This window comes from Lynx canadensis, chromosome B1, assembly GCF_007474595.2.
Source record: "Lynx canadensis isolate LIC74 chromosome B1, mLynCan4.pri.v2, whole genome shotgun sequence".
Taxonomy (NCBI): Eukaryota; Metazoa; Chordata; class Mammalia; order Carnivora; family Felidae; genus Lynx; species Lynx canadensis.
The window spans coordinates 65,085,603-65,098,983 of record NC_044306.2 but is presented as its reverse complement, the minus strand read 5'-3'; the positions used below and the strand labels follow the sequence as shown (position 1 = coordinate 65,098,983).

General features: G+C 41.0%; 1 protein-coding gene across 1 annotated transcript in view; it reads right to left on the bottom strand.

The window, feature by feature from the left end:
• Nucleotides 1–2,777, bottom strand: part of NAF1 (nuclear assembly factor 1 ribonucleoprotein) — a 43,604-nt gene extending 40,827 nt beyond the window's left edge. The window contains exon 1 of the mRNA XM_030312810.2: nt 2,273–2,777. Within this exon, the coding sequence (XP_030168670.1) occupies nt 2,273–2,601 (329 nt within the window). The 5' untranslated portion in view covers nt 2,602–2,777. The remainder of the gene's footprint in view (nt 1–2,272) is intronic.
• Nucleotides 2,778–13,381: the final 10,604 nt, after the last annotated feature.

The following is a 13,381-nucleotide window of genomic DNA, read 5'->3' as shown; positions in this document are numbered from 1 at the left end:
ATTAACTTCTCAGCAACATTTGACATGGTTCCCACTGGCTTCCTCAAAAAACTTCCATATTTTGGCATCCACTATGTTAAGGGGGTATTCCACCCTCATGTTGCTTCTTCTGTCTTCACGGCTTTACATATGACCTTTACTTGGGGCACTTGGGTGGCTCAGTCAGTAAAGCGTCCAACTTCAGCTCAGGTCATGATCCCAGTGAGTTCAAGCCCCGCGTTGGGCTCTGTGCTAAAACTCAGAGCCTGGAGCCTGCTTCAGATTCTGTCTCCGTCTCTCTCTGCCCCTCCCCCACTTGTTCTCCCTCTCTCTCTCTCTCTCTCTCTCTCTCTCTCTCTCTCTCTCTCAAAAATAAACATTAAATAAAAAATGTCGTTCACTTAAAAGAGACTAAACAGACATAACATCCAAATGCACTGTTTGAGAATCTTGTTTGAATTCTAATTCAAACAAACCAACTATTAAAAGACAACTAGCAAAATATGAATACAGACTGGCTATTAGGTGGTATTAAGGAATTAGGGTTAATTTTACTACATTTGATAATGACATGGTGGTTGCTTAACAAGTACTTTATCAGTCAGAAATGTAAAGAACATATAGGTAAGGTGACATGCTGTTTTAGATTTCCTTTAAAACTCTCAGGTTAAAAAAAAAGATAAAACAAGATTAGCAAAATAATGGAAACTGTTTAAGTGTGGTGACGAGTACATGGGCATTCATTACATTACTCTCTACTTTCAACAAATTTGAAATGTCTGTAATAAAAAGTTAAACTAAATCCTATTTGTAATCTGATGTTCAACTTTACATCTCTAGTCAAGAATTGTCCTCTGAACTCTAAACTTATTATCCCATGCTTCCCTGACATCTACAATTAGCTGTCAAAGAAATCTCAAATTAACTGTTCAAATTAAACACTCTTATTTGTCTCCAGCCCCCATCCCAGATAGGTTACTCCCCACTTCACTAAACAGCACCACCAATGTCTCTTTGTCTAGCTCACTGCCCCATCTATTAGGGCAACTTCAAAATATTTAACCCAGACAACAATGGTCACATCATGGACTCATGCAACATCTTTCCAACTACTTCCACACCAACCCCTGTTCCACTCTTGCTTCTCTGCTCTCACTCTTTTTTTGAGAGAGAGAAAGCGAGAAAGCGAGTGCAGGAAGGGCAGAGAGAGAGAATCCCAAGCAGGCTCCAAACTATCAGCACATAACCCGATGTGGGGCTTGAACCCACAAACCCTGAGATGATGACCTGAGCTGAAACCAAGAGTGGGAGACTTAACCGATTGAGCCACCCAGGCACCCCTCTTCTTTCACTCTTGATTCCAGTTCAATTCCTTCTCTACAGAGCAAAACTTATTAGAATATACACCTGAGAATGCCATTTCTCTGCTTAAAATTCAAAAGCTTCTCTAACACTTTGAATGAAAACTAACATGGCTACAGGGTCCTACAGGGTTGGCCTCTCCTATTACTTTCTCAATGTCTCACTTGTCCCTTCACTGTAATTCTCACCACCTCTAATTTATGTATTGATGTGTTTAGTTTTAGTTTTGGTCCCTCTATTTTATTCACCTATTCAGTATCCCACATGACACTCAAATACGTGTAGATAACGTTCAGTGTGGTTTAGTAACATCCTACAACCTTAAGTCCTCTCTCACCACGTGTCATATTTATAAAAAAAAAAAAACCTGTTTATAAAATCTATCCAGATCATATAATAATGCTACATAACAACGTTTCCCTAATTTCACGAACACGTGCTCCCTGCAAGAATTCTACGAATTAACAAAATTGTCAGGAGCCAAACGGGAAATGTCTGAAATCCTGTAACTGGTCCTTCCTTAACTCATCTGGCTCAAAAAAACAAAAAAAAACACACTCTAAGCCTGTTTGTTTGTTTGTTTGTTTGTTTGAAGATCCGACAAAACTCAAAATCATAAACGTAAAGGGACACACGCCAAACTGAGTGGTTATCGAATCCATCATCCTCAGGTTTTTTTTTTTTAAGATCTATACATAGGACCCTTCAGACGACCACATATAAGAAAGAGGGATCTGATTATTAATCTCGGATTCACCACGCGATTTGCTGAAGAGAGAGGAATGGGCGGTCCGAGCTACTTATCAACACGTGCTCAGTAAGCTTAGCTACCTCTCCTCCCTCCCTCCCAGGCCCACGCGAGAACCCTCTCAGTCCCTGGCCTCGCGCCTCCCCCCACCCTCCGGAGATCCGGAACCCCTAGGCACCGGACCTGTCCGAGTCTGAATCCGAGTCCGAGGTCTCTAGAGAGTCTGGGGTCCGCGCCTGCTCTGCGGAGCCCGAGACGGTGACGCAGTTCCCTCCCTGTGGAGGTTCTGGCCTTGATTGCGGCGCGAGTTCAGGCGGCTGTTCCTCTGCAGGCTGAGCCTCCGCGGCCTGCCCGGTGTCCGGGGACGGCTCACCCGACTGTGGTGGCGGCCGAGGGTCTGGGACAGGTACACAGCTCGGAGACAGCACCGCCTGACCCTGGCTATCTCCCAAACTGGTGCCATTAAATTTCAGAGTTTCCAACTGAGCGGCAGCGGCCTCCACCACTTCCATGGCGTCGCGCCGGAGACCCAGTCGGATTCACCTTCAGGGCCCTCAGAGAGGCTCGCGGATCCCTCGGGAAAAGGACAGAACAACAGGGTTCCCGTCTGTAACCGCGCCAGGGCCCGACTTCCCGCGTTTCTGGGTAACTGCACGCCTAGCTGCCTGGAGACACGCCCCCGCCGTTTACTCAGCAGCACTTCCGGGGGAGCGTACGACGTGACCGGACGCGACTGCGCTCACCGGGGGCGGGGCGGACCCGCGGGGCCCTAAACCCTCCGTTTTATTGCGTCCCCGGGCACCTTGGGGTCAGGGGGCTGGACGTTCCAATTATTGCATCTGGGGCAATTCAACTTCAAGCTGAGATGCGAAGGAGGGCTTGTAGGGCAAGGGAGTTACCTGATTGCACGAGTCACTGTAAGTAAGAAACTTGAGCCAGAAGTCTGGAACAGACACTTCTAGTAAACTTCATTAAAGTTAAATCGATAGATAGATAGCAAGCGCGTTAACAATCATCTGAAAAAAATTACTCCAACTATTCCTTGTTTTTCTTCAAAGCACTCTCAAAAAGAGCAGTAATAGTTGACGGAATGTTGCTGCTTGTTGATGTTATGGTGAGATCTATATTGTAGTTGATGCCACTTAATAGAAAGGGGAGGATGGGACTAAAATGAACAAACTTAGCATGGAAAACTGTTTAGATCATAAGGAAGGTAAGCAAAAATTTCTTAGGATTGAGGCAGAGATCGGAATTCGATGGTATCTTTTTCAAAAAAATTTTTAATGTTTATTTGAGAGTGTGAGTGGGGGAGGGGCAGAGAGAATCTCTAGCAGGCTCTGCTCAGAGCCCGATATGGGGCTCCAAGCCACAAACCGTGAGATCATGACCTGAGCCAAAATCAAGAGTCGCACGTTTAACTGACTGAGCCACCCAGGCTTCTCCATAGTTATCTTTTTAGAACTTCAGTTTAATGTATCAGCTCTTCAGGAATAATAAATAATAATCATTGTTACCATTTAGTAAGCATGCCTATGTGCCAAGAACTGTGCTAAAGATTTGTCAGTTTTTTTACTGAGAATATGTCCTGTGCACACCACATTAGCAGACCTTCACAGATATGTAAGAGTAATACATTGTATCTGATCTTAAGGAGCTTACAATGTAATTGAAGTAAAAAGGTCAATGCCCAGAAGATAACTAGAAAAACATTTGAAATGTGAAATACAGGATGCAAATTCAGCAGTCATAAGAAGTTCAGTAAGACTGGTAGGCTGTATCATGGATAACCTCCAAAGACAAGCAGGAATTTAAGCTTGAGATACCACTCATGAATGCAATAACTAAAGTTTAGTTTTCCCAGCTAAATAGACCTGTATTCAAATCTCAGCCCTACCATTTCCTTATTGGTGTAATAGTAACCTGGAGGTTCCTGGATGGCTCAGTTGATTTTGGCTCAGGTTATGATCTCACAGTTTGTGAGTTTGAGCTCCACATCATTGTCAGCATGGGCCTGCTTGGGATTCTCTCTCCCTCTTGCTCTCTTTCTGCCCCTTCACACTTGTGCTCTCTCCTTCTCTCTCATTCAAAATAAATAAATAAACTTTAAAAAAAAAAGAAGTAACCTTAAGCAGGTAGCCTGACATACCAAAATCTCATTTTCCTTACCTATAAAATGGAGATAAAAATACTATCTCCTATAGTTCATGTGAGCACTAATTAAGGATTTATACAAGAAAATGCCACATATCAAACACACATTAGTGTGAAAAATGGTTGATAAATAGAACAATGAACAAACTTATGAATAAAATGACACTTCAGCGACAATGATCTTGCAGAGATATGTGGTGTCAATGTGAAAAGAGAAGAAATTTAAGTCAGAATGTCCTAGCCAGATAAAAGTCTGTTGGATGATTCCAGGTTAAATAATGAAAGTCTGAACCAGTGCTAGAGTCAATGAAGTAAAGAAAATTCCCAATATCAGAAGAATCAAAGTATTCTAAAATTTCTAATTTTTTTCAGTGTTTATTTGTTTTTCAGAGAGAGAGGGAGACAGAGCATGAGCAGGGGAGGGGCAGAGAGAGACAGAGACACAGAATCTGAAGCAGGCTCCAGGCTCTGAGCTGTCAGCACAGAGCCCAAAACAAGGTCGAACCCACAAGCTGAGAGATCATGACCTGAGCTGAAGTTGGACCCTAAACAGACTGAGCCACCCAGGTGCCCCAGTACTCTAACATTTCTAACTGAGGAAACTAGAAAGAAGTTGATATTAACCAATAAATATGGAGAAGTTGGAATGAAATAATGAGTTTGTAGTTGAACTTGAGGGAAAAAAAATTGGACAGTTAATTGAAAATGCCAGTAGCATTTGCAAGTATGAGACCAGAATTCAATAGAAAGGTTACAACCAGGAGTAGAGGTTTATGAACAAATAAAATACCCATTTGTTCATTCAGTAATCATTTACTTAGCACTGCCATATATTATGCACTGCACTATGAACTGGGCATACAAGAAGGTGGATACATCAATACAGTCCCTGCTCTTAAGGAGCTAACAGTTTAGTAGAAAAGACATGTTGGAAATAAGTGATAAATAACGTTAGTGAAGAAATGTATTATAGAAGCATGTACTATAGTAGTGGAATGTACAGATGGAAATGCTGAAGAGAGAGAAATTACATGTAATTTTCTGTTAAAAACTCCACATATTTGCAGTCACTCCTAGAATAAAATCCATTCTCCCTGCTCTGCTTGATCTGGCTGCTGCTTATCTCTCTCATTTCCATTCTTCTTTTTCTTTTTCCTCCCTGGTGCCCGTCATCTCACTGGTCTTAATCTCCCTTCCACACACCAAGCTTACTCTTGGTATATGGCAGTTCCGCTCTGCTCATATCTTTTCTTATTAATATGGCTCATGTCTTGGGGCGCCTGGTGGCTCAGTCGGTTGAGCGTCCGACTTCGGCTCAGGTCACGATCTCACAGTTTGTGGGTTCGAGCCCTGACATCGGGCTCTGTGCTGACAGCGTAGAGCCTGGAGCCTGCTTCTGATTCTGTGTCTCCCTCTTTCTTTGACCCTCCCCTGTTCATATGCTCTGTCTCTCTCTGTCTCAAAAATAAATAAACGTCAAAAAAAAGTTAAAAAAATAAAAAAATATGGTTCATGTCTTCATTTTACTCATTTCTCTACTCACATATTACACCCTAGATAAGGCTTTCCAGACCACCCAATCTAAGAATACCACCCTTGAACCACTCTAGTTGGTTGTTCTTTTTTTTTATTTTTCTAGTAGTACATATTTTCACATGAAACGATCACATTTATTTACTTATTGTCTCTTTTCCTACAAAACTAATTCTGTGAACTCAAGATCTTTATCTGACTCAACAGCTGTCTCTCAGTGCCCAGAAGCATAACGAATCATAAAAAGATTTTTTGAATGGAAGAATGAAAAAGAAAACAATGAAGTTTTGTATAGCAATCACATTAAAAGAAAAATGACTTACAGATAAAAGTACAGATGATGCCTAAGTCATTCATTCAATTTAGATGAATGTAATGATATCTAAGAAAGGCTACTGGTTTCTCATAAAAATCTTTTTGTTTTCCAGTTGGGATGGTCTCCATGTTTCAGGATAAGAATAACTAGACCTCTCTGTAGATTTAAACTATGTTACTATTTTGCAATTGGTACTTTTTATAAGTACTTGAATGTTTCAAAATGTCTTGAATTTACCTACTTCCAGAGCCTGCCTCTCTAACAGCTTTACTTCCAACAGCTGCTAAACTTAGCCTGAAATCTTTAGCCTGAGGCTAACAGCTAAAAAAAAACTCCTAGAAAGAATAAGCAGTTTATGGGATCACTATTAAAATTAAGAAAATTCTGGGGCTCCTGGGTGGCTCAGTCAGTTAAGCCTCTCACTCTTGACTTCAGGTCACGATCTCGCTTTGGTATATTCAAGCCCTGCATCGGACTCTGGGCTGATGGTGCAGAGCCTGCCTGGGATTCTGTCTTCCTCTCTCTCTGTCCTCCCCCCCTTGCTCTCTATCTTTCTCTCAAAATAAATCAAAATTGGGGCATCTGGGTGGCTCAGTTGGTTGGGCATTGGACTCTTGATTTCAGCTCGGGTCATGATCTCACAGTTGGTGGGATCGAGCCCCGCGTTGGGCTCTGAGCTGGTAGTGTGGAGCCTGCTTGAGATTCTTTCTCTCTCTCTCTCTCTCTCTCTCTCTCTCTCTGCCCCTTCCCTGCTCATACTCTCTCTCTCCTAAGAATAAAATATAAATAAGTAAATACATACATACATACATAAAATAACAAAAAAATAAAACTAAAGAAAATTTGTCTTGAATTAATTTATGAATTAACAGTCACATTATATTATAAAGCAAACATGTAAAACACCTAAACATATTCTTTGAAGTGCAAAAGAAAAGTTTATGAGAAGAAATTCATTTGAAAAGCAAATAAAACTTTGCAAGTTCCCCATCTCTATTTATTATAAAGATAGTGAAATTTTACAGAACGAAAAAAACAAACTGCCAACCAACTCTTCGTGCCATTTTCCACTGATTTGCAGGGTCTTGCTTCTCAAAATGTAGATGAGCAGCCTCGGCATCACACGGAAACTTACTAAGACTGCCTGTTAAGACTGCCAAAGCTCAGGCTCCATCTTCTGAGTCAGAATCTGTCTTTTAAGAAGATTCCTCATGTTGATTTGCATGTACAATAAAGTTGAGGAAACTCTGCTCTGGTGGCTATGTGAGGGTGGGATACATGCCTGGACAAACACAGTGCTTAAAAGTTAAACAAATGAAAGCCTTTTGCAAGAGGAGTTGAAGAGCTAGACCACTGAGTCTAAACTAAATAGACTTAACAGTTTGTTGTCTGTGATGCCTCTACCTGGATGCCCCCAAAGCACTTCAAACTCTAATATCCAAAACTGACCTCAGCATCCTTTTTCACTCTATTTCTCCTCCTTTATTTCCTATTCTGGTAATGCCACCGGTACCTACCCAGTCACTATATACTAAGTCTGAGCCTCATCAATTTGCTGTGTGACTTAATTCAAGTCGTCATTTTCTCTGTCTGATCTTTCGTCACTCATTCATTCAATAAATATTCATCAGACACCAATTTGTGTCACATGCTGTGCTAGGTATTGGGAATAAAGTGGTAAATATAACAGAAATGGCCCTAGAGCTTATGGAACTCACAATATAAATTTCAGTTTTAAATGATGAATGGTCACAAGAACAGGCCTTGATAGACCTCAGAGTGCATCAGGAGCCAATAAAACTGAGGGTTAAGGGGGCGCCTGGGTGGCTCAGTCGGTTGGGCGTCCGACTTCAGCTCAGGTCACGATCTCGCGCTCTGTGAGTTCGAGCCCCGCGTCGGGCTCTGGGCTGACGGCTCAGAGCCTGGAGCCTGTTTCCGATTCTGTGTCTCCCTCTCTCTCTGCCCCTCCCCCGTTCATGCTCTGTCTCTCTCTGTCCCCAAAATAAATAAACGTTAAAAAAAAAAAATTAAAAAAAAAAACAAAAAAAAAAAATGAGGGTTAGGGAATGCGGAGATTGGCATTCCAGATTGATTACAAGTGTTGGGTTTCAAGTAAGATTTCATTTGAAGAAAAGATTTAGGAAAGAAAAAAAAAGAACAACTTGAAACTTAAGACCTTTTATAGAATTGTGATTTCATATAGTCTGCTTTTAGTTCTCAGGTTTTTTGAATTCAGGAATTTTTATAGAATATGACACAGTGATTGATCTGTTTATTTCAATGTTTAAAAAGACATAAATAGGGGTGCCTGGGTGGCTCAGTTGGTTAAGCGTCCAACTTCAGCTCACTTCATGATCTCACAACTCATGAATTCGAGCCCCATGTCAGGTTCTGTGCTGACAGCTCAGGGCCTGGAGCCTGCTTCAGATTCTTTATCTTGGTCTCTCTCTGCCGCTCCCCCATTCTCTCTCTCTCTCTGAAAATAAATATTTAAAAAAATTTAGATTAAAAAAAAGACATGAATAGACACATGTATGGTTAGAAGCATACAATTCCTTTGTTAAATGGAAATAAGATTTTGTAACATTTGTCACATAACGATTATAAGCTGTTTATCACTCTCTCCACCTACCTGTGACATTTATGGTACATTCTTCTATTTTCCCCCTTTCTGCTTTATTTTCATTTTCTTGGTTTTACTTTTGGCTTCTCCTCCATTCTCTCTTAACTGTTGATGTAGTAGTTAGTCTCACCTGTCTCTAACCCATGCTCTACACTCTTGCCAGAATAAGATGTCTGAAATGCAAATATGATCATATAATTTTTCTGACTTAAAAAATCTTTCCGTAATTCACCATTTCCTTAAGATAAAAGAAAACTCCTAAATATGACATGAAAACAAAATTGCAAAGCAACCACCCAATAGGTGATGGGAATGAAGACAGTGTTGTCAGAGACTATTTTAAGCAAAGCAAGGAGACAGGGAAAGTTGGGCTGGTTTTCCTTCTCTTGGGCTAGGCATTGTTTTTTATTTCTACATTCAACATACTGTTCTCAAATATGTCAAAATATACAGGATGTGATCTTCTGATATTTGAGTGGTCTTGAGAGCTGGAACTATAGACTTTATCTTAGACTGCCCTGAGGACTCCACATACATTATTGTTGACCCTTAAAAATGATCATCTGTTGATTGCATTAGATCATCTTCTGACCCTGTTTTTATGGCTGTTAAAGTCCTCCAAACCCTAATGCATCTCACTCAGAATGCCAGTTGATGTCAGGCTTTCAGGGTTGAAAGCTCTCTCAAGACAAGTATGCATTCCCATTGCCCTTTGCTATGAGAACAACCAGATGGACCATATAAATTAGGTCCTTGAAGAATGTCTCCAGGGAAACAAATTTTTGAAGCATGATTATAGGATTACCTCTTTCCCTGACAATAGAATTCATATATACCTGCTGCTATAGACTAATTGTTTGTATGCCCCCAAAATTCATATGTTGAAACTTAATCCCCAATGTGATGGTATTAGGATGTGAAGCCTTTGGAGATGATTAGGTCATGAGGGCTCTGCCTTCATGAGTGGGATTAAAGACCTGAGAGAACTTCCTTGCTCTTCTAGCAATGTGAGATTAAAACAAGCAGTCAGGGGGCGCCTGGGTGGCGCAGTCGGTTAAGCGTCCGACTTCAGCCAGGTCACGATCTCGCGGTCCGTGAGTTCGAGCCCCGCGTCGGGCTCTGGGCTGATGGCTCAGAGCCTGGAGCCTGTTTCCGATTCTGTGTCTCCCTCTCTCTCTGTCCCTCCCCCGTTCATGCTCTGTCTCTCTCTGTCCCAAAAATAAATAAACGTTGAAAAAAAAAAATTAAAAAAAAAAAAAAAACAAGCAGTCAGCATTCTGCAATCAGGAAGGGAACTATCATCAGAACCCAAGCAAACTGGCACCTTGATCTCACACTTCAAGCCTCCAGAACTGTGAGAAGTAAGTTTCTGTTGCTAACAAGTCCACAATACTTCATTTTAGCAGCCTAACTTGACTAAGACACCAATATTCCATGATATGGTTCTAACAGGATATTAAATTGGAACTTTTGAACAAAGCACCAGAATACAAGTGGTGCTACCTTTGAGAAAGTGCTAGACTTCCTTGAAGGCAGAATTTCAAAGGAAACAGCCAATGCTCATTTATGAAAACCTTAAATTTCCCTTATTCACAATGAAAATATAAAAAAGTAGGACGGACAAAGGATTTTATGAAGAGGTTTTGAAACAGAAGTTGAAGTGTGCCTGGGTGGCTTATTCGGTTAAGCATCCTACTTCAGCTCAGGTCATGATCTTGCAGCTCGTGGGTTTGAACCCCACTTCGGGCTCTGTGCTGACAGTTCAGAGCCTGGAGCCTGCTTCAGATTCTGTCTCCATCTCTCTGCCCCTCTCCTCACTCAAGCGTTCTCTCTCTCTCTCTCTCTCTCAAATGTAAATAAACATTAAAAAAAACTGTTGAAGGATAAAGTTGATGGATTATTGTGATTCTCACCCCCACTCTCCATCCATCTTCCCTCTTTTCGCTCTGCCATTTCTCATCAACACAGGAAGGACCAAAAAAATCTAGCATGATAACAACCTTGGAAAGGAGGAGAAATATTAGGACAGGATAAAAGACAAAAGGAAAATCATGTCCTGCTTCCCACAGTCAGCAACCAGCTCAAAGAAGTCTTCAGTTGGAGAGAAGTGTGAAGATTTTATGTTGAAATAAAATTTAGAATTTTGATTATTATGTGAGACACATTGTTATTTTTATGTTTGCCATGTTAAAAGATCATAGGAATTTCTCTTTTTGCAGAGTGACCAGAAAAGTCAGAGAGACTGAGTTTTCACACAAATAGAAGGATTGTCCCCCTGGGCAGATTTAATGGGACAGTGGAGGAAGTAAAGTTCATTTTTTGGATTACGCTGCTCGAGTCCATTGTGTTCAAAATACCAGTTACCTAGTCCTAGCCCCCAGACTTTCCCAGCCATCTGTCCTTCCAAACCTAGAAGAGTTCCCCACTACATTGTACTCCTTTATGACCAAAGCCAAACACCCCTCAAAATCCCCCAGAAAAGCATGCTTTGCTGAGAGCTGAAGGTAATGCAAAGAAAGACGCAAATTGCTGCAAAGTCAACGACTGAGTTCCTGACCCATACCAGAGAACTAGTGTCCTTGTTCTCATCACTTTCTTGCTCTTGCACTTTCTTAATCTCGTTTTTCTTCATTCTTTATTATGCCTTACTTTTCCATATCGACTTGCTTCTCTGTCCTGACACTCAGCCTCAGTCCCTGGCTAGATTACGGGCAAGAGGGGGCATAGCTACGGCCTTTAGCCTCCTCAAGCACACTCCAAACCCTGCACTCCTGTGGTTATGGTGCAGGAGTGAGTGATTGTGCCTTTCCTGGCAAGGCAGCTTCCACAGCAAGCTTAGGGCTTCAGGTGAAAAAGGGTCTCAGAATGTTAACATTTTACTACATATTCTCATTGTCACCCCATGTGTGTGTATACATACGTCTGCATCTGTTTGTGCATGTGTCTACAACATTATGCCCCACTTGGAAGTCAGTGACAGAAATGATGCCTCTCTACCCCAAATATTTCAGTGCATGTTTCCTATAAAAAGGACATTTCACGTATAAACACAATAAAATTATCAATTGTACGTAACAATCAATTGTTTCTTTGGAGAACAAGGCAATTATTTTGAAGAATGTTTCTTAACTAGGGTTCATCTGATATTTTCTCATTATTTGATTCATATGATATATTTATTTTGCAAGGATATCACAAAAACAATGCTGTGTTTCTGGCAGCAAATTACATCAGAAGATTGTGCCATTACAGTAATGTTAATTTTAGGTAAGCTGGGTAATGAGTCAGTGGGAGTTCTTTATGCTATTTTTTTTTTAATTCTTCTTCTTTATTTATTTCTTTATTTAATTTTAGAGAGAGATAGAGAGCAAGCATGAGCAGGAGAGAGGGGCAGAGGCAGAGGGAGAGAGTCTCAAGAAGGCTCCATGCTCAACACAGAGCCCTGTGTAGGGCTCGATCCCATGACCATGAGATCATGACCTGAGCTGAAATCGAGAGTTGGGGGCTCAACCGACTGAACCATCCAGACACCTCTCTTTGTACTATTCTTATACCTATTCTATGATTTTGAAATTATTCCAAGAAAATTAAAAATCCAAATATATATCTGTACAATTAAAAATTGAAATAAGAAATAAAGCCTTAAAGAAGTTTTCAAAAAGAGGGGGTGGTGTCTGTAACACATTGAACCGCGTAACACAAACCATACTCAAACCATACTATAAATCTATCTTTAAGTCTTTACTCTTCTGGTGAATTCTATGTAATTTTCTTGTAGTCCCATCTCATCAGACTTAGCATTCATTAATATTGCACTTTTGACACTTTTAAATGTTGTCTCTTTATCCCACCAACATAGCTCAAAACAACCTGGACTAATATTGCTTCAGAACCTCTACTTAACCTCAAATAACCTCTTGCCCAAGGACATATTGCTGTGAGCAGTGCTGCCTGCAATTCAGTTTATCTATGCGTCAAGGTGTAAAAAGAAATAATAGGCTCAAAATGGAGTCACTTGTGCTCAGCCCATGTCACCAAACCAAGGCTTAATACCTAACCTAATTCTCCTTTCGACCTTCTCCAGGAATGTAGTCTTAAGCAGTCAGTCCAGAATTTTCTGGTCAGCACTAATGAGGTAATTTGCCACATAAACCCTTTTTCATTCCCCAAAGGAAGATGAATTAATCTGCTCTTTCTTTATCCCTTCCCTTTCTGTGTATAACAGCTTTCCATCTCGTACGGGTCTTCAGAGCTGTTTTCTGCTTGCTAGATGGGACATTACATGATTCATGAATCATTGAATAAAGCTGTTTAGATCTTCAAATTTACTGCATTGAATTTTTATTGTTTAATGGATTTGGTGGTGGCAGCTGGATCTGAAGCAAACTTCTGATGGCATTCAGGGACAATGAAAAACATAGGCATGGTGCTCTGTGAACCTCTTTGAATTCACTGTCTTTCTTGCTCTTTATGAGAGCCATGGGTAAGTCCAATTGGTTCTGAGCTCCACTGTCTTTACATTGAGAGCCTGATCTAATTGGCTTTTCAGGGCTTAGGAGATCAGCTTTGTCAAATGGTTCCACTGGAACCTGAGTCCCTAGCCCTTGGTTCAGTCCAAAACTCCCCAGTTGTTTGGAATCTCTTTCCCCAGTTTTAGTCCACAATCCCC